Genomic DNA, 20835 nt, shown 5'->3' with positions numbered 1-20835 from the left:
TTCAACCTCACATTGGGTGAGAGCAGTCCACGTACCAGAAACACCTGAATTCCACTAGTGTCCTGTCATGATTCAGGATTTTAAATTCTGGAAATTGTTGACAGTTTTTTAATTCAGCTGTCCATTCTTCTTGGCTGTGTATATATGGCTTCATCTCAGCATCCCCTTCTTCTCCACATCCCTCTATTAAATGCCAGTCTACTTTTGAGAGGCATGAGCTTTCAGCTGCTGTTCCATTGAACAACAGAATCCATCGGCCCTCTGCCTGTTAAGCTGCCTTCGAAGAAAAGGGCACTGTACCTTTTCCGGATGCGAAGGCCACTTCAGGGATGGGGCCATATTGTCCTGGCCTCAGAAGATGCCTTTTGATAAAGCCATAACCACACTTGTTTTGGCAAGAATCAGTAGTCCCTTGTTTCGTGATCTGTCTGTCCATTTTGTCCTGTTGATTCGAGGATACTTTGTTGTCCAGTGGCTAACTTTTGCCAGAATGAAAGTTGACTCCATATGCAGTTTCTTCAATGCCCATATTTTCTCTAAAGTAGATTGGTACTGCCAGGAGCCGACATGTCTCAAAAAAGAAAAATTTTCTAAGTTATTAAAACATTTTAAATGCCATATTCTGTAGATCTCTGAAGGGTTTGAAGATGACCTGTCTAAAACATCTCTGCTCAATTTTTAAAACATATCTAATATGACTACAAGTTCTATGATAATGTCTAACTACTAGCTTTCATTTCTTTATATCCTGATAGTTGATAATAATAACATTCAAGGATCAGAAATTTGCATTACATTGTTAAATGGATGGAATAAATACAATTAGAAATATACATATAGCATTTTCTAACAATATCAGTTTCAAATTTGTGTACAATATAAAACAATTCAATCCAATGTAAAGTATTTAAAACTAGTAATTGTCTTTCTCTTTTCTTTCTTTTTTTTTTTTTCCTTCTTTCTTTCTTTCTTTCTTTTTTTTTTTTTTTTTTAAACAAGAACCTTAAATCTAATCTCCTTTGCTTAGCCTTTTTCCTAACCCTTGACAATAACTTGTAACCAACCCCCCTAAATACTGAAAATTATCCCAGACCCAAAACCCATTAAAAAGACCAAAAAACCACCCGCCCCACACCACCTCTTTGGGAATGTGGGCGTCGTATTCTTAAAATTGCTTCCTGCTGGGTATGGGCGAAGTTTTCTTTATCCTGAAAGAAAAATTTTAGGTTAATTGTCAAATTCTAGGAGAGGTAACTATATCCTTCATTATCCAGTCTGTGTATAATGCCAAAGTTTAGGGTTTATCTCAAGTCCTTATTCAAGTAGTCTTTGAGACTGAATCATCTCAGCTAGTCATCTCAAAATTGCTCTGAGCATCTTGTAGTTCATAGCTGATCTGTGGATGATGTTTGTCAGCTTAATATTATTATTGTCCACGTGGAATTGTTGTTGTTGTGGGGCCCCATCTTCTTTCTGGAGACTTCAGTTGATGTTAGGCCAGGCCGTGATTTCCTGCAGAAAACTGATAAGAGACTCGAACACAAAAACATATATATGCAGCTAGCCTTTTTTCTAGAATTAGTTAGTACTCTATGTGACCATTCATATCTTAACAAAGTTTAAAATGTATATATATATTAATATAATATATATTAATCTTGTAAATTTTGATATAAAATTTATACTTTGAGAACAGTTTAAAGAATCAGAATAGAATCAAAGAGTTGAGATTAGTAATAGAATAGTCCCTTAATTAATTTTGCTTTTGTCCTGTACCATAGCAGAAAATGGCTCTTATTCTGGCATGATACAGGGAGTTTGCATTTTCCTTTTAACAACATGCTTGATTTTAAAGAAGGAGAGAGCCATTCTCCAACTCCAAAGTCAGCTTTAAATTTTAATTGAACTGGGACTGTTAGAAGACCAATAGTGTTAAATCTTTAGAGAAAAGCAGAAACAAACATTTAGGAAGACATAAAATTTTTTTTTAGATAATATATACCCATACACCGTTTCACTCTGTTTCTTGGGATAGATGATTTGTCCCTTTTCTTCAGTTGTCTCATTTGTCCAGTGTTCTTCAGATTCCTTAACCTTCATTCTCCTAAAAGACAAAAACAAAAACCTTTCCCCAAGACTAATTTTGGGGATGTTTCCTTTTGACAAGTTATTATCAGATTAAATGAAAAGGCATGTGTTATTGATACAAGTTAGTTTAAATTGGATGTTCATGCTGGTTGATGAACTATCACCTCCTCTAATTAAGAGGTCTCTCTTGTTCAAATCGAACCTTTATCAATTTTGATGGTACCCACAGCTTATCTTCTCCTGTAGAAATAAAAGCAAAACCACGTCCCCAATGTAATACATACCCTGGTTTCCATTCTGAGGTCAGCACATCCTTAAAGTATATAGGCTGATTTAATTCTGTAGTTTTTTCTATTATCCAATGTCTCTCTGCAGCTGTTGTTCCTTTCTCATTGGCATTCAGAAAATTCAAAGTTAGAAGAGCATTATGCAGTCTATTTCTGGGGGTTTTTGTTACCCATTTCTGTTTATTTAGCATATCCTTTAGAGTTCTGTTTGATCTTTCTATAACTGCTTGACCTGTAGGATTATGTGGTATGCCTGTAATATGCTTTATATTGTAATAAGCAAAAAACTGTTTCATTTTAACAGAGACATATGATGGAGCATTGTCAGTTTTGATTTGTGCAGGTATACCCATGATGGCCATAACTTCTAGCAAATGAGTGATTACAGAATCAGCTTTTTCAGAACTCAAAGCAGTTGCCCATTGAAATCCTGAATAAGTATCGATAGTGTGGTGTACATATTTCAATTTTCCAAATTCTGCAAAGTGAAACACGTCCATCTGCCAGATTTCATTTCTCTGAGTACCCTTTGGGTTACATCCTGCTGGTAATGGCGTCTGATTGTAGAAGGAACAAGTAGGACATTTCTTTATTATTTCTTTGGCTTGTTGCCAGGTTATGGAAAAATCCTTTTTTAAACCTTTACTATTAACGTGATGTTTTTTATGAAATTCTGAGGCCTCCAGCACATTTCCTATCAATAATTTATCAATCTCTTCATTGCCTTGTGCTAGAGGGCCTGGCAGACCAGTATGGGATCGAATGTGAGTTATATATAAAGGATGATTCCTTTTCCTGATTGTATCTTGTAATTGAATAAATAGTGAAGTTAATTCTGAAGCATCAGGGATAAATTCTGCAGTCTCAATATGTAACACCACTCTTTCAGCATACTGAGAGTCAGTTACTATGTTGAGAGGTTCTGAAAAATCCATTAATACCAACAGAATAGCATACAATTCTGATTTTTGCACTGAATTATACGGACTTTGAACCACTTTACTTAAATTTTCTGATTTGTAACCTGCCTTTCCTTCTTTGTTGGCATCTGTATAAAATGTACGAACTCCAGATATGGGTTTTTGCCGTACAATTCGAGGCAAGATCCATTCAGCTCTCTTTATAAGATCAATTCTATTGCTTTTGGGATATTTGCTGTTAATTTCTCCCAAAAAATTACTGCAAGCTCTTTGCCAAGGTTCACTTTCTGTCCATAATTTTTCAATGTCCTCCTTAGTTAATGGTACGACAATTTCTGCTGGGTCTATGCCTGCTAATTGACGAAGTCTCATTTTTCCTTTGTAAATCAAGTCAGAGATTTTTTCCACATAAGTTTTTAATTTTTTATTTGGTTTATTTGGTAAAAATATCCATTCCAATATAATATCTTCCCTCTGCATTAATATTCCAGTAGGAGAACGCCTAGAAGGTAAGATAACCAAAATGCAATCCAGCTTTGGATCAATACGATTCACGTGTCCTTCATGCACTTTCTTTTCTACCAAGGCTAATTCTTTCTCAGCTTCAGGTGATAATTCTCTTGGACTATTTAAGTCCTTGTCACCTTCTAAGGTTTTGAACAAATTAGTCAGTTCATCATTTTTTACCCCAACAATAGTTCGTAGATGAGAAATATCTCCAAATAATCTTTGAAAGTCATTAAGAGTCTGTAGTCTATCTCTCCGAATTTGCACCTTTTGGGGTCTAATTTTTTGTAGCTCTATTTTATATCCTAAATAATTAATAGAATCTCCTCTTTGTATCTTTTCAGGAGCAATTTGTAATCCCCAGCGAGGCAAAATTTTCTTTACTTCTTCAAACATTATTTCTAAAGTATCTGCATTTGAGTCAGCTAGTAAAATATCGTCCATATAATGATAAATTATAGATTTAGGAAATTTTTTACGTATCACTTCCAATGGCTGTTGTACAAAATATTGGCACAGAGTTGGGCTATTCAACATTCCCTGTGGGAGGACCCTCCATTGAAATCTTTTAACTGGTTGAGAATTATTATAAGTAGGCACTGTAAAAGCAAATCTTTCTCTGTCTTTTTCTTGTAAGGGTATTGAAAAGAAACAGTCTTTTAAATCAATAACTATGAGAGGCCATCCTTTTGGTAATAGAGTAGGCAAAGGCATCCCAGATTGTAGAGAACCCATTGGCTGAATTACTTTGTTAATTGCCCTAAGGTCTGTTACCATTCTCCATTTACCAGATTTCTTTTTAATAACAAATACAGGAGAATTCCAAGGGCTGGTTGATTCTTCAATATGCTGAGCATTTAACTGTTCTTCTACCAGCTCTTCTAAAGCCTGGAGTTTCTCTGTTGTTAAAGGCCATTGCTGGACCCATACAGGCTTGTCTGTTAACCATTTTAAAGGTAGAGCTGTTGGTGTCTTTGGAAGATCATCAGTTATTGTGCCCTGTTCTTGTATAATATGGATGGCTGGTGACCACTCATTAGAACAATATCTTCTAATATTTCTCTCAGTAACATGTGCTAGTTTATGATTTGTTTCTGAGATTGGAGGGATGTTAATCTGAGTATTCCATTGTTGCAACAAGTCTCGACCCCACAGGTTCATAGTTATGTTAGCCACATATGGTTTTAATTTTCCTCTCTGTCCTTCTGGACCTATACATTCGAGCCATCTTGCACTCTGTTTCACCTGAGATAATGTCCCAATTCCTAACAGTTGAACGTTTACCTCCTGAAGAGGCCAAGTTGGATGCCAAAATTCTGGTGCAATTATGGTAACGTCCGCACCTGTGTCTACCAGACCAGACAACAAAACACCATTTATTTTTATCGTTAATTTTGGTCTTTGTTCATTAATAGAAGTTTGCCAAAAAATTTTCTTTATGTTTTCTCCTGAATTTTCTATTCTCTCTGTTTCATCATTCTGACCAGCATGATTTATTCCAATAGGCATTTGGTTATTTAATCGCTCTCCAGAGCAGGCATTTCCTCTATGGCTGCCGGAAAGGTTTGAACTGGATTTGCACTGGGGGCCTGCCTGAGGCCCCTCTGGGAGTTTCCCGAAGACTGAGGCAAAGGATTACCCTGTCTGTCCTTTGTTGATCTACATTCGTTGGTCCAGTGTTTTCCCTTACCACACCTTCTGCATACTCCAGAAGGAAGGGGCATTCTGTTGCCATTGTTCCTTGAAGAAACATTGTTTCTGGAAATGACCTGTCTACAGTCCCTTTTCAAATGTCCTTGCTTTCCACATCCAAAACATCTAACACTCCTCAAACCTTTTGAAATTACTTCTCCTACCCATGTATCATCATGCTCATCAGCTTCAACATTAATTGTTTCTCTAATCCAATCTTCCATAGGTGCAGATCTTGCCCTTAATGGCCTGATTATTCTTTTGCATGCTGCATTCGAATTCTCAAAGGCCAAAGATTCAATTATTGCCTTACCAGCTTCTGAATCCGAGACCGTTCTCTTTACTGCTGAAGCCAGTCTTTGTAAAAAATCTGTAAAAGACTCTTTTGGGCCTTGCTTCACCTTTGTAAATGACTCAGATTTTTTTCCTGGTTCCTCAACTTTGTCCCATGCATTCAAGGCTGCCGTTCGACATAAAATTAGGGTTTGGACATCATATAAACATTGTGCTTGTGCTGAAGCATATTGGCCTTCGCCCATAAGCTGATCCTGGCAAACTTGTACTCCTTTATCCCTCCACTGTTTTTCTATGTTTTTAGCCTCCTCCTTAAACCAAGTCAGAAATTGAAGTCTCTGGCTGGGTTCCAGAACACCTTGTGCGAGGTCCCGCCAGTCCTGTGGTACTATCCTATTATATGTTGACCAAGTGTTTAACATTTGCTTTACATATGGGGAATGCATGCCATAAGATACTATTGCCTCCTTAAACCTTTTTAAATCCAACATTTCAATTGGAGCCCAAGTATTTTGTGTAGCTATTTGATCAGGCATCTGCTGTACTGTTACAGGATAAATTAAGGGTGACTGTGTGAAAACAGGCTTTCTTTCTGCAACCTTATGATCCCGACTTGAAACAACTTCACTGTTAATTTCTTCTGTCTGAATTTTTACAGGTTTAACAAGTTCTTCTAACGCTGTTATCCTGGCACTTAAATGGACTATCTTTTTAAATATTAAAATGTGGATTATTATAGTGATGAGGTGCATAATTCCACCAATACTAATATTATATAGTTGTTCCATTGCCAGACTGCCTAAAATTTCGAACAAAAACCAATTTTCTTCCAATGCACACATAAAACCCATTTGTTTTTTAATGTGGAAAAAAAATTCTCTTTTAGATAGTTTCCTTTAAAATATCTGATATATTATGACTTACCAAATCTGCGTAGAACAGTAGAAATCCGAGGGGATTTTCAAAGCAGCCACCTAGTGTCCCAGGTGTAAATCCAGAGAGAGAGAGAGAGAGAGAGAGAGAGAGAGAGAGAGAGAGAGAGAGAGAGAAGAGAGAACGCACAAGAAAGCGTAGCCGGCTAAAGCTTAAATGCAGCCACGTGTTCCCTCTTGTGCCGAGTCAAGGCTTGGGTCTGGCTTCCTTAAGCTCCGACCACGTGCGTTGGCTTTACAGGCAGGGCAGGTCTGAGTTGTTTGTAGCACCGGCTTTAGGCAAGCTGCTCACAGACCTAGGCCCGGGCTAGAAGTTGCTACCCGGACTAGGACGCCAGCAGCTCGGACTAACAAGCCGATCGCCGCCGGCCGCCGTGTGCCGCCGCTGCCGCCGCCGCCGCGGGCCGCCTGCCGCCCTTGCGGGAAAGCGGACCTGCCGCCAAGCCAAGCAGTTTTTAATGGATTCTTGTCACGTTGGGCGCCAGATGTAGATGTAACCAACCGTCTTATTAAATAAGAAACACAGAAACAATGTAAAAGAGAAAGCCGAGAGGTCAGAGCTCAGAGCTAAAATCTCACCCTTCCTCCTGCTGTCCCAGCTTCGCGAAAAGAGACCTACCTCCTGTCGGTTCGTATTTTTAAAGTATGTTGTTCTGCCTTCTCATTGGTTGTAAACCCAAACACATGACTGCCTCGTCACTGTCTGAATGTACAGCCCCCTAGGTCTTAAAGGCATATGTCTCCAATGCTGGCTGTATCCCTGAACACACAGAGATCTTATGGGATTAAAGGCGTGTGCCACCACCGCCACACTCTTGCTATGGCTCTAATAGCTCTGACCCTGAACACACAGATATCTATGGGATTAAAGGCGTGTGCCACCACCGCCACACTCTTGCTATGGCTCTAATAGCTCTGACCCCCAGACAACTTTATTTATTAACATACAATCAAATTAATATTTCAGTACAAATCAAAATAATATTTCAATACAATTAGATTACCACCACACTTGGTGGCTACCAATACGTGGGAGGCTGAGGCAGGAGGACTGTCAAGAGTTCAAGACCAGCCTAGGTTACACAGTGGGTTTTGGGTTGCAGAGTGAGACCCTGTCTCAAAAGACAAAAACACAAAAATTAAAAACAACAACAACAAAAAGTACAGGGCTGGAGGGACGGCTCAGGGCAGAAGTGTTTGTCGCCAAACCTGACAAACCTGAGTTTGACACAGGGACCCACAGGTAGAAGTAAAGCACCAGTTCCTGAAACACACACACACACACACACACACACACACACACACACACACGCACGCACGCACGCACATACACACACACACACACACACACACACACACACACACACACACACACATAAATGTAAAAAATTTAAAATGATAAATGAAGGCAGCAGCCAGCGAGGGAAGAGCTCTCATGCTTCTCTGCCTACTAACATGAACTATGACAAAAGATCCTGCCGGAACCACAACCCTTGCCCCAGGCCACCATAAACTCACCCCAAGAATTTATTTTTTAATTTAAAAACAGAATCTCACAGCCAGGCGCTGATGTCGTGCCTTTAATCCCAGCACTTGGGAGGCAGATGCAGATGGATCTCTGTGAGGGCAGCCTGGGCTACAGAGTGAGTTCCAGGAAAGGGGCAAAGCTGCACAGAGAAGCCCTGTTGCAGAAAAAAAAACAAAAAACAAAAAAACAAACAAACAAAAAAAGCCAAACAAACAAACAAAAAACCAAAAAATAAAACCAGCATCTCACTCTGTAGCCCTGGCTGTCCTGGAACTTGCAGTGTAGACCAACTGACTCATCTCAAGCTCACGGACACTCACTTCTGCTTCTATGGTGGCACATGCCACTGTGCCTGGTTCCAAGCTCTGAGGCCATCTGCCCAGCAGCTTCCCAGGTGACTCCGGCCTGAATCACATTTTTAATCCTTGTGGTTCAAGGTTATCATTTTGTAACAACTAGTGTGATTCTCGTGTCTTCCCTTAGAACCTTCCCTTGCCTGTCTTCCTGGTGTGACGCTAACCCACTTGGCAGGTGTGTTCCAGATGGGAATCCCCCACCCATTCCTGAATAGCACCTGGGTGTCACGGGCCGCTGTCTTGGCTGTCACACATCAACATTGGCAGGAAGGGGAAAGGGTCCCTGACACGGAGAGACGGACATGAAAAATGGCGCAGCTAGTCTGCACGGACAGCCCAGCAGTTTCTTAACCAACGACATGTGCTGTCGCCACATGACCAGCCACGGCATTCCTGGGCGCTCATTCCACAGAATAGAAACGTGTGTTCATACAGAAAGCTGGCCCTGAGCGTTCGATGCCACTTTATTCATAAAGGGCAAGGCTGGAAGTGAGCCGCAGTCCTTTAGCAGGGACTGCTCACACTGTGATACATCATCCATTTGCCCTGGCAATGGAGGCCAGCCAGCTCTTAGAGAATCATGTCGTGTGCCAAGAGCCACTCCGAAGTCTACAGGTAGGCTGTGTGGCTGCAACATACGAGAAGCAACAGATTCTGAGGACAGGGGGTCCAAATATTACCACTGTAAGTGAGGAACAGAGTGTAAGGAGGAGGGAGGGAGGTCCCAGAGGAAGGGATGGACCTGGGTGATAACTCAAGCAATGTGGCCATTGTATCGCTAAGTAATGGGGTTGAATACAAATACTCCTGTCAAACTGAGGAAATGGAGCCATGAGGGGAACCTGGTCAAATGTACAGGGTTCTCTCCACCTTATTTCTTTTTTAAAAATTATATTTTTTTTATGTGTACGAGTGTTTTGTCTACATGTATGTCTGTGTACCATTGTGTGTCTTGTGCCCATGGAGGCCAGAAGAGGGCATGGGATCGTCTAGAACTGGAGTTACAGAAGGCTGTGAGCCACCACGTGGGTGCTGGGAATGGAGTCTGGGTCCTCTGGACGAGCGGCCAGTGCTCTTGGTCTCGGAGCCATCCCTCCAGTCTCTCTCTCATTCCTTTTCTCTTTTTCTTTCTAGAGTTTCCTTGTAACTTGCTCTGTAGACCAGCCTGCTTCTGCCTCCCGAGTGCTGGGATTAAAGATGTGCACCCCCCCACCCCCCCCCACCCCCGGCCTTTTCCCGTTTCTTAAAATGACCCTGTGACTCTAGAGAGTGAAATGGTTCCATGGGGAGAGGGGTCTGACACACAAGACTGACCACCCAGAGCCATGGGAAGGTAGAAAGAGAAAAACCAACCCCACAGAGTCATCTTCTGACCTCCACGCGGGTGCTGTGGCGGCCACACCCCACTCACACACACAATGATAATCCTACAAAATTTTAAAATGTCAGGTGGCTCCTTAGTAAGGACAAGACCTAATCTCCAAGCAGGATGTGCCACATCCAAGTGTGGTGTCCTGAACTTCTAATCTATAGACTGATATAAAACTAATTAATTGATTAAGGACTTGCCCATCGACTAGTCATCTCTGACCTTTAGTCTAGAATTTTCCTTTCCCAACACAAAGAATGCTTAAGAGACAGAAAGCGTAGTTACTCTGGCTCCATTGTTACAGTCAAATGATCAAACTACGCAGCATCAATACCAATAATTAATACTTGCCAATTAAAATATTTTTCTAGTGCTGGGGATCAAACCCAGGGCCCCAGTATGCCAATCATGTGCCCTAATAGATATTTCCCTAGGCCTCTAGGTTGGTCTAGAATTCATGGCAATCCTCCTGGCTCAGCCTCTTGGGTGCTGGTATTACAGTTATGAGCCACGTGCTTGGCAATAAACACTCTACCAACTGCCATACCCCCACACCCCTCGGCCCTGGATAGTTTTCTGGTGAGTATGAGAAACAAAAGAATTACCCTAACACAGCTTGGTAACACACTCCAGGTAGCTGCCATGGGAGCAACTAAGTACCTTTTGATTTTAGTCCAGGTGACTGGACCAAGGGCCGTGCGTGCTTAGTGCTCTCGCCTATACCCCGGGCTCTACGGCGGTGACGGACACTGAGGACTCTCCTAGTCTTGCTTCTGTGACTCGGAATCAGCAGCACAGAGCTGGGGTAAGAGCTGAGAGGGTTCCAGAAAGTTCTGCCTGCCGGAGGGAAGGCAGGAACCGTGGTGGGCCCCGTGGGACAGGGGCAAGTGAGTGTGAGCAGAAGCTTGGGAATTTGGCCCGTGGGACCTGGGTGGAACAAGGTGTAGGTAGCTGAGGAGGAACGCTCTTTTTTTCCCTTTAATCTTTGAAATATGTTCAAGTGTGTTTAAAAAGCAATATAGGATTTACCATCTAACCATTTTATTTTATATTTTATTTTATTTGAGACAGGATCTCACTATGTAACCTTTGCTGGCCCAGATCTTGTTATGTAGACCAGGCTGGCCTTGAACTCACAGAGATCCGCCTGCCTCTGCCTCCTGAGTGCTGGGATTGAAGGTGTGGGCCACCATGCCCTGATAACTTTTGAGTTTTGGCAGGGTTTCAGGTATACTAGATTAGCTTTGGTCTGACTGGAGGTGGGGTAGCCTTGAACACCTGATCCTCCTGCCTCCATCTTCTCCCCACTCACTGGGATTTCAGTCATCTCTAAGATTTGAACTTCTTGGAAACCTGTGAATAGACTTGTCCGGCACTGCTGGCTGTGCCAGAGTCTGGGCCTCTTTCCCAAGAACTGAGAGTAATAAACTCACATGGGCTTGCCCAGGGAGCGAGGTAACTCTGTTCAAGGGGAGATGAGTGCAGGTTAAAGAGGCCCAGCCTGGGCTACACAAGTGAGGTCTCTTAAGGAGTTAGTTCTGAAGAAAGAGAAGTTAGTCACTGTTAGTGAGAGTTTCCACTGCTAGAGAAAGAGAGAGACAGCATGACCACAGCAACTTTTTTTCTGAACACAAAAACAGGTTATAATTTAAAAGTCCAGGGTTATTTTTAAACAGTAAAATATTTTCTCTGTAGAAAATAGTAAAAATGATAACATTTCCCAATAAGCCCTTTTAAACCAAATGCTAGCTTAATTATACATATAAATATTGATTAGATTCTGGGATACAGAAGAAACCTATCTTCATCTGTTCAGAGAGTTAAGTTTTACTTAAGTTGGGTAAGTGAGATTCCTATTCATCTTCCCCTTCACTGTTTGATTTACACCAGACGTTTTTCTATAGGCTAATCCATAATCTAAAAAGATTTTAGCCTCCTCTCCTTAAAGTACAGCCAGCATTTTCTGTCATTAGCTTGATACAGTACAAATTCTTATCCTAGTAGTAAAATGTTTCACTAAAGCTTGCCCAGTGATTGGGTAAAACCAAAACTTATTATAAGCCACAGTCATCCTAGGGTCCCCCCTGCTAGGTAGCCTCCATGGTTTTGTGGGTTGCAGTCTGATTGTCCTTTGCTTTATATCTAGTATCCACTTATGAGTGAGTACATACCATGTTTGTCCTTCTGAGTCTGGGTTACCTCACTCAGGATGATATTTTCTAATTCCATCCATTTGCCTGCAAACCTCATGATGTCATTGTTTTTCTCTGCTGAGTAGTACTCCATTGTGTATATGTACCACACTTTTTTAATCCATTCTTCAGTTGACGGGCATCTAGGTTGTTTCCAGGTTCTGGCTATTACGAATAGCGCTGCTATGAACATAGCTGAGCATGTATCTTTGTGAATGATTGAGCATTCCTTGGGTATATGCCCAAGAGTGGTATGGCTGGGTCTTGAGGTAGATCGATTCCCAGTTTTCTGAGAAACCGCCATACTGATTTCCACAGTGGTTGTACAAGTTTGCACTCCCACCAACAGTGGAGGAGTGTTCCCTTACAGCAACTCTTATAAAGGAAAACATTTTGTTGGGGCTGGCTTACAGTTCAGAGGATCAGCCCATTATTGTCATGGTGAGAAGCATGGTGCCGGAGAAGGAGCCGAAAGCTCCACATCTGGATTGGTAGGCAGCAGGAAGAGAGAGAGGAGACACTGGGCCTGGCTTGAGCTTCTGAAACCTCAAAGCCCGCCCCCCAATGACATACTTTCTCTTCGAGACCACACCTACTCCAACAAGGCCACACCTCCTAATGGTGCCACTCACTATGAGCCTTTGGCAGCCATTTTTATTCAAACCGCCACAGTCACTACAGGGTTAGCTTGGGTGGTTCCTTACTTTGATTGATGTATTAGGTCATATTCATTTTCCCTGCTACCTATGTCCCACAATGCATCTGACTTTAATCGTATGCATACTCAATTATGCAGAGACATGGCATGGTAAATATGGACTCTCCCTACAATGTTGCTGAGAACTCGGTTTGGTTTTACAGCACATGTACCCAAACCCACTTAGGACGGCTTGGCCCTTCTGTGCTTCATATTCTAGACATGTCTGGGAGTACATTTGGATAGAAACAGTCTGAATTTGAGTGTCACCCGTGGCAGACAATGTAGACCCTTGTTCAGAGATGGGAGTCCACATAGCCTGGCACAGGAGGGGGTCACGGGGTCCTGAGGCTGTGAGATGCATTTTTCCAAGAGGAGGGGGGTGCATAACCCACAACCTAACTCCACCTAGCTCGTGCCTGACCCCCTTGAATGCTGGGGTACAGCTGAGCACCACACACCCCCTTTTTCCTTTCTGGTGCTATTTTTGTTTGTTTTTTGTTGACACATGCTAATTATACATTATAGCAGGTTTCAACATGACATTTTCATACATGTGTGCAATGTATTTTGGTCACATTTCCTCCCCCCCCCTTTTTTTTTAAAGATTTATTTATTTATTATGTATACAGCATGTATGACTGCAGGCCAGAAGAGGGCACCAGATCTCAGAGATGGTTGTGAGCCACCATGTGGTTGCTGGGAATTGAGCTCAGGTCCTCTGGAAGAGCAGTCTTAACCTCTGAGCCATCTCTCCAGCCCCATTTCCTCCCTTTTTAAGGCAGATGATACCTGCTGTGTATATGGAGCATGTCATCCATCTAAAATGCTTGGTATAACAAGTCTTCCCACTGACATAAGAAAATACCTGGAGGCGGGTAACATATAATAAAAAGAGAGTTACTTAGTTCAAGGATTTGGAAGATCAAGAATGGGCACTGACCTGGCTCTGCCCTGCCACGAGCCCTTGGTGATGTGACAAGGTAAATGGCAGTCTAGAGCTATAACGTGAGCGAGAGGAGGAGGCTCACGAGGTGCCTGGGGACCCAGGAAAGGAGGGGCTGCTGGACTTACTATTTCATTACAGCCCACCGTAGCAGCACACTCGTGGATCCCAGAAGAACACTACATTAATCTTCTAGAGAACAGTGGCCCCGGCGACTCAGCCACCATCCACTACTCTTTGCCTGTTGAAAATTCAGAGATTGAACCGACAGCCTGAGAGCCTGCATGGGACTGACCTCGGCACTCTGCATCTATGTTACAGTTGTGTGGCTTGATCCTCTTGTGGGACTCCTAACTGTGGGACGGGGCGGGGGGCTGTCTTCGAGTCTGTTACTGGCTTTTGGGACCCTACTCCTTATACTGGGTAGCGAAGGTGCTTAGTCTTACTGCGACTTGATAGGCCATATTTTGTTAATATTCATGGGAGACATACCTACCCGTTCCTAAACAGAAACAGAGAAGGAGTGGATTGGGAGGTGGAGCCAGAGGGGGACTAGGGAGAGGGACTGGGAGGAGAGGAGGGAGGGAAAATTGCAGCCAGGATGTAAAATAAATAAAATTTATATAAAACAATTCTACCACCCCTCAGCACAGCTACACACTTAGGACTGAACTTGCAACACCTGAACCTTTGTGGGACACGTGTCAATCAGACCACAGTACACGCTTTCCTTCCTGGCTTCTGTGGGTAATGTGGCTGCCGATCTTAGGACAGAAGTCCATCTGTCTGAGCCCCTGCTTTTATCTATCTGTCTATCTATCTATCTATCTATCTATCTATCTATCTATCTATCTATCCATCCATCCATCTATCTATCTATTTATATTTTAGCATTTTATTTTATTTTTAATTATGTGTATATGAATGTGTCTGTTTCTGTGTGTGGTGTGTGCAAATGAATTTAGGAGCCTTGTGGACACCAGAGGCATTAGGTTCCCTTGGCGCTGGAGTTACAGGAAGTTGTGAGTTACCTGACCTGGGTTTTAGAAGCCAAACTTGGGCCCTCTGCAAGAACAGGAAAAGCTCTTCACCTCTAAGCCATCTCTCCAGGCCCACTTACCCTGTTCTCAGGTTTTTATGAGTTTGCAGCGAGGTTTTAATATGGCGTGTTTTCCAACCACATTTCTCTTACCGGCTCTCTCCTCCATTTCTTCCACCCCACCACCACCCCTCCCCGCCGCCCCCCCCCCCCCCCGGGCCCTCTCACCCCTAGGAGCCCCTCTCCACTTCTAAGTCACAAGTGACACTTTTTAATTTTGTTGTTTATTTGAGACAAGCTCTCCCCAAGTAGCCCAGGCTATCCTCAAACTCAATCCTGTTTTTGACTCCCCAGAGCTGGGATTGTGGAGATGGGCTACCACAGGCAGCTTGTGGAGTCCTGCTTTAATTTCTTTGGCTACTTACTCAGAACTGGGATTGCTAAATTGCAGAAATACTTTTGAACCAGTCTCTTACTCCTTATCAGAGGCTATTTGGGTGTGTCCAGGGCCCGTGGATAATAGACTCACCCTTGGGCCCCATCTACCTGCCTGAGGGAACAGGGGTCAATTGTACCCACACAAGCTTGAGGGCCACTCGGAAATATCCAGTCAATGCCACGGCTGCCCAAGACAGCAGTCCCACCCCAGCCTGCTGCTCCAGGCCGAGGTGGAATGCACATGAAAGACACACACCCATGAGGTCTACAGGGCAGGCCCAGCACACCACCACCACCTGAAGAAAGACATGGACAAGGCTTCCATGCTGGGTAGTCCCATCAGCACTGTTTATCCCACATAGCAGTCACTTTGGGACCAGATCCTGAATGTGCCAGCTGCCTCAAGCAAGGCTACTGAGAAGACAGCTGTAGGCAGGGCATTCAGGCCTCTCTCCATCCTTATCAGGGGTACTGATCCAGGGAACCAAACCCAGGTCCTGGCCTAGGCTGGGGGCTTGGACTCCCACCTACTTGGAGCGCCCAGAGCAGAGCCTATCTCCAGCGGGTTCTCAGATAGTGCGAGGAATTCCTGACAAGACACTCATGAGTAGAGGGTGGCTCCAGCAGCACACAGCACAAGTGTCCCATCCAGGATCTCCCCCTAGCCTCCCATCCAGCCGGCGGAGTCACAGGACCCCTGGCCCAGCCACACCCTAATAGCCAGACTTCAGTTCACAGGCCAAGGGTGGGGCCAGGGTGACTTTGCTTCTAGGGGAGGGACATGGACCCTTTACTGCCAGGAACAAAGTCCTTCTCAGACTTGAGTCCAGGCAGGCTAAGCGGTAGCTGGTCCCTTGGCTCTCCAGCTGGGCAGCCTCCCCACAGCGCCAGCCATGCAGGGAGACCGGGCGCTGCTGCTGTTCTTGTTGGGTCTCAGGATACAACTCTCCTTTGGTGTCATCCCAGGTAAGAGGCCCCTTTCTAACTCCCACAGAAGGACTGCCACCCCCACTTGGACTAACCTGGGTCTACTTTCTCTTGACCAGTGGAGGAAGAAAATCCAGCCTTCTGGAACCAAAAGGCAGCCGAGGCCCTGAATGTTGCCAAGAAGCTGCAGCCCATTCAGACATCAGCCAAGAACCTCATCATCTTCCTGGGGGACGGTGAGTGTTCCTTTGGGGCCCTTCCTCCTTTGGGGCCCTTGCTCTCCAGGTACCCAAGGCAGCTGATGGGTCCAGAAAGGTCTGGGAGCTCAGCTCTGATCAAGTTCTGCTCCTTCAGGGATGGGGGTGCCCACAGTGACAGCCACCAGGATCCTAAAGGGACAGAGGGGAAACCATCTAGGACCTGAGACACCCCTAGCCATGGACCGCTTCCCATACATGGCTCTGTCCAAGGTGAGTACTGGGACACATCTGGGATAGGGGTGGGGGGGGGACTGAGCATGGCTGGAGGAGGAAGAACCCAGAACATCTGGGGTCCAAGTTGGCAACCAGCACAGTGAACATGTCTCAGGAAGCAAGGACTGATGTCTACCAGTAGGGACACAGCTGAGAGTGTCTCTGTCCCCAGACATACAACGTGGACAGACAGGTCCCAGACAGTGCAGGCACAGCCACCGCCTATCTCTGTGGGGTCAAGGCCAACTACAAGACCATTGGCTTGAGCGCAGCTGCCCGATTCGACCAGTGCAACACCACATTTGGCAACGAGGTCATCTCAGTGATGTATCGTGCAAAGAAAGCAGGTGGGTTGGAGCTGGGCCTGGGAGCTAGGGCAGGCCTGGATCGCTGGGTGACCTTCTGTAACCTGCAGGAAAGTCTGTGGGAGTGGTGACGACCACCAGGGTACAGCACGCCTCTCCAGCTGGCACCTACGCGCACACGGTGAACCGGAACTGGTACTCGGATGCAGAAATGCCTCCTTCTGCGGTGCAGGAGGGCTGCAAGGACATTGCCACACAACTCATTTCCAACATGGACATTGATGTGAGCTCTGAGAACCAGGGGGAGGGCTGGACCGAGGGATGAACCTTGGACTGGCCATAGTCCCAGGCATAAACATCCTGAACTCCAGGTCCTCTGGAGTATGTGTAAGGGGGTGTGGGAAGCCCAGGAGCGGCATATCCCACAGACATGGTGGGGACACAGGAGCTGTCTGTCGGGAGGGGGTGGGGGCCCATAAAGCCCTAAGTCTACCTGTGTGGATCCTCTGACCAAAGGTGATTCTCGGTGGAGGTCGCAAGTTCATGTTTCCCAAGGGGACACCAGACCCTGAATACCCAAATGACACTGCCCAATATGGAACCAGGCTGGATGGACAGAACCTAGTGGAAGCGTGGCTGGCAAAGCACCAGGTGATGTGGGTTCCAGGGTAACGATCTAAGGCAGGGCCTGGGGCAGGACTGTGCTTCTCAGGTCTGTGTGCTAAGACTGGCTGTGTCCCCGCAGGGGGCCCGGTATGTTTGGAACCGCACGGAGCTCTTTCAGGCGTCCGAGGATCCCAAAGTGACTCACCTCATGGGTGAGTCCTTGTCTCCCTGCACTTGTCAGGGCCTCCATCAGAGTGTGTGTGTGCGCATGAGCCCCTACCCACTTCCCAGCTTAGTGGTCACCATGGATTCCTGTGCTTCTCAGGCCTCTTTGAACCAGCAGAAATGAAATATGACATCTACCGAGACCCTACCCAGGACCCCTCCCTGGCGGAGATGACAGAGGTGGCCGTGCGCATGCTGAGCAGGAACCCCCGAGGCTTCTACCTCTTTGTGGAGGGTGAGTGGTTGAGCCTGGCAGGGAAAGAGGTGGGGCCAGGTGTCCAGAGCAAACTCAAGCATCTCTCCCATCGCTGGCTTCCTGCAGGGGGTCGTATTGACCAAGGCCATCATGCGGGCACGGCCTACCTGGCACTGACTGAGGCCGTCATGTTCGACTCGGCCATTGATAAGGCGGACCAGCTCACCAGTGAGAAGGACACGATGATCCTTGTCACTGCTGACCACTCCCACGTCTTCTCCTTTGGTGGCTACACACTTCGGGGGACCTCCATCTTCGGTAGGCCGGGGACAGTGTCAGGCAGTGTTGCCTCAAGCATTTGGGGACAGTTTCCTCACCTGTCAAATAGGCACAAGAAGCACCTGCCTTGTAGGGATCGGTGACAATTTAACCACTGAGCAGGCAAAATGAGCTCACCCACGCTCCAAAAGCAGCTGTCAGGACGAGGACAAGGTGTCTCACTTCCTCCGTGCAGGTCTGGCTCCAGCCAATGCTCTAGACGGCAAGTCCTACACTTCCATTCTCTACGGCAACGGCCCGGGCTACGTGCTCGATTCAGGAGACCGGCCCAATGTCAACAGTACTCAGAGTGGTAAGTGCCTTAGCCCAGCCTAACTGGGGCTGCAAACAGACGCTGCTCCCCCTAAACACCCTGTCTTCCATAGGTGACCCCACGTACAAGCAGCAGGCGGCTGTACCGCTGTCCTCGGAGACCCACGGCGGGGAGGACGTGGCGATATTCGCGCGTGGCCCGCAGGCACACCTGGTGCACGGAGTGCAGGAGCAGAACTACATCGCGCACGTCATGGCCTTTGCAGGCTGCCTGGAGCCCTACACCGACTGCGGCCTGGCGCCCCCTGCCGGCCAGAGCAGCACCACCACCCCGGGCCCGACCACCACCACCCGGGGCCAGACCACCACCACCCGGGGCCAGACCACCACCACCAGGGGCCAGACCACCACCACCCGGGGCCAGACCACCACCACCAGGGGCCAGAGAGAGACTCAAGTTACAAATAGCGCAGTCGGCCAGGCCACTGCCTTGCTGTCCCTGCAACTGCTGGTCAGCACACTGCTATTAGTAGGGACCGTCATGGTGACATCCTGATGGTCCAGTCCCCCGCTGGGCTCCTCCCCAGGGTCCCACCGCTGGTTCCTTTCACACCCACACACCCACTCATGGTTTCCTTTGCCCTGTCTATCCCATGTTCACCATGCTCCACCCTAGGTCTCTGCTGGGTTTGCGCCCCAATTTGGAGTTCTCTTATCAGATGTTGAGACACCAGCTAAGCCCATAGCTTTAGCGGCCACCTCTGAGAGAACACTCTGGGCTTTGTAACTTGGCCCAGGGCTTCTGCTTCTCCTGGCTGTCTCCGGAGTGGGAGACACCGAATGGTACTCAAGAGGTTGAGGCCCAGGGTTGCCTTAGGCTCCCCTTCACACCATCACCCTTTATGGGGACCCAAGTAACTTAGCTTTTCAGGCCTTGGCTTACTCCCATGCTCTTTCCATGAAAGGAAATCAGGCAGAGATTCAGAGGCTGGGGGGTCTCCGCAAGCAGCCCAAAGCAGCCATTGGCCTCCACCCCTGTCCATCTCAGGCTGCACATAGATACTGAACAAAGAATATTTCCACCCTTGGGGCTACCAGTCCTTGAAGAGACATAATAACAATAAAATGAAGTGTTCCGTGGGACAGTGCCTCCAGTACTTCCTAGTAAGAACACCCTGGGCGCCTGGGGTGCACAGTACAAGGGGACAGGTGGATGTTAGGAGGCTGGGGAGAGGTGGTCTGAGGAGGAGCAGATAGGTGAGTGAAAGCGGACAAAGTGGAGTGAGTCATAACCTTCAGGTTCTGCCTTCTGACCAAAAGCTTCTCCAGAAGGCCAAAAGCTAAGGCACAGACAGGTGAGGCCCGGCCTAAGGCCCCTTAGCTGGCTGGAGAGGTAAGGCCGTGGGGTGCAGCACTCCCAGCCCGGGGACAGCAGCCTGGGGCTGGACCCAGAAGCTGCTCAGGTGCAGGCCAGGAGAGGCCTGGATGGCCAGATCAAGCCCCTGCACCCTTTCATATGCCCAGAGGGTGGCAGTTGGCCTGGCCGGGGCAGACTTGATGGCAGTTCCTGGGACTCATCTCTGTCCTCCATCTCTCAGGTCACATCCTTCACAAGATGGGCAGAGACCAGGAGGCTCTTCCCAAGGTGGTCAGGGCAGATAGCTGTGGCCACACCTGCCTGGAAAACATTCAGACTCTCCACCTCACCATCCCAGGAGGCAAGGGCGGTTGAGGAGGACCCCCACCTGCCCAGGCTCCCATGGGGCAGCAGTGAGCACCAGCAGGTGACCTGGGGGATCCGGATTTGTGCTCCGATGCTCCCACCTGCTTCCCGTAGTGCGGCTTTAGCAGAGGCACCAAGGATAAAGGCCACTGATCAGATAGCTGTAGGAGGCTGGCAGGGGGTCTCTGTGGAGGGTCCTGAGGCAAGGACTGGGCGTGCAGGAATGGGCGATCTTCAGCCTCACCTGCGCTTCGTGGGGCAGATGAGCTGGGACGCCTACTGAAGACGGTACTTCAAAGCTAGCAATACCTTCTCATCCTCAGACGCAGCCGTGGGACCGAGAGTAGGAAACAAAGGACAGTGAGTACATGGGTCTCCAGGGACATAGGGAACCTTGAACATCCCTGAGAAGATGACCCAGGGTTCCAGAACCTTCCTCACATTGCCTGTCCATCAGGTCTGGACATCCCTCATATGAGAGTTTTCTCCAGCTGCTCCAGACTC

The 20835-nt window shown here is 46.5% G+C and overlaps 1 protein-coding gene across 2 annotated transcripts; it reads left to right on the top strand.

Annotated features, from left to right (window-relative positions):
• The first annotated feature begins 16120 nt into the window (after positions 1-16120).
• LOC102924147 (intestinal-type alkaline phosphatase 1-like) lies at positions 16121-19745 on the top strand. Of its 2 annotated transcripts, XM_076549512.1 has the most exons (11): positions 16121-16251; positions 16332-16448; positions 16567-16682; positions 16858-17032; positions 17101-17273; positions 17507-17641; positions 17736-17808; positions 17922-18056; positions 18144-18335; positions 18532-18648; positions 18722-19745. In XM_076549512.1, the coding sequence occupies exons 1-11, from the start codon at positions 16179-16181 to the stop codon at positions 19162-19164; spliced, it is 1749 nt and encodes a 582-aa protein (XP_076405627.1). In that variant the 5' UTR covers positions 16121-16178; the 3' UTR covers positions 19165-19745. The 2 variants fall into 2 exon arrangements, with proteins under 2 accessions (XP_076405627.1, XP_076405626.1); XM_076549511.1 differs by lacking the exon at positions 16121-16251 and having other exon boundaries at positions 16338-16448.
• The last annotated feature ends 1090 nt before the right edge of the window (positions 19746-20835 follow it).

The sequence above is a fragment of the Peromyscus maniculatus genome, chromosome 13 (genome assembly GCF_049852395.1).
Source record: "Peromyscus maniculatus bairdii isolate BWxNUB_F1_BW_parent chromosome 13, HU_Pman_BW_mat_3.1, whole genome shotgun sequence".
Classification (NCBI taxonomy): domain Eukaryota; kingdom Metazoa; phylum Chordata; class Mammalia; order Rodentia; family Cricetidae; genus Peromyscus; species Peromyscus maniculatus.
Note: the sequence above shows the minus strand (reverse complement) of the source record. Positions and strands in the feature narration are given on the sequence as shown.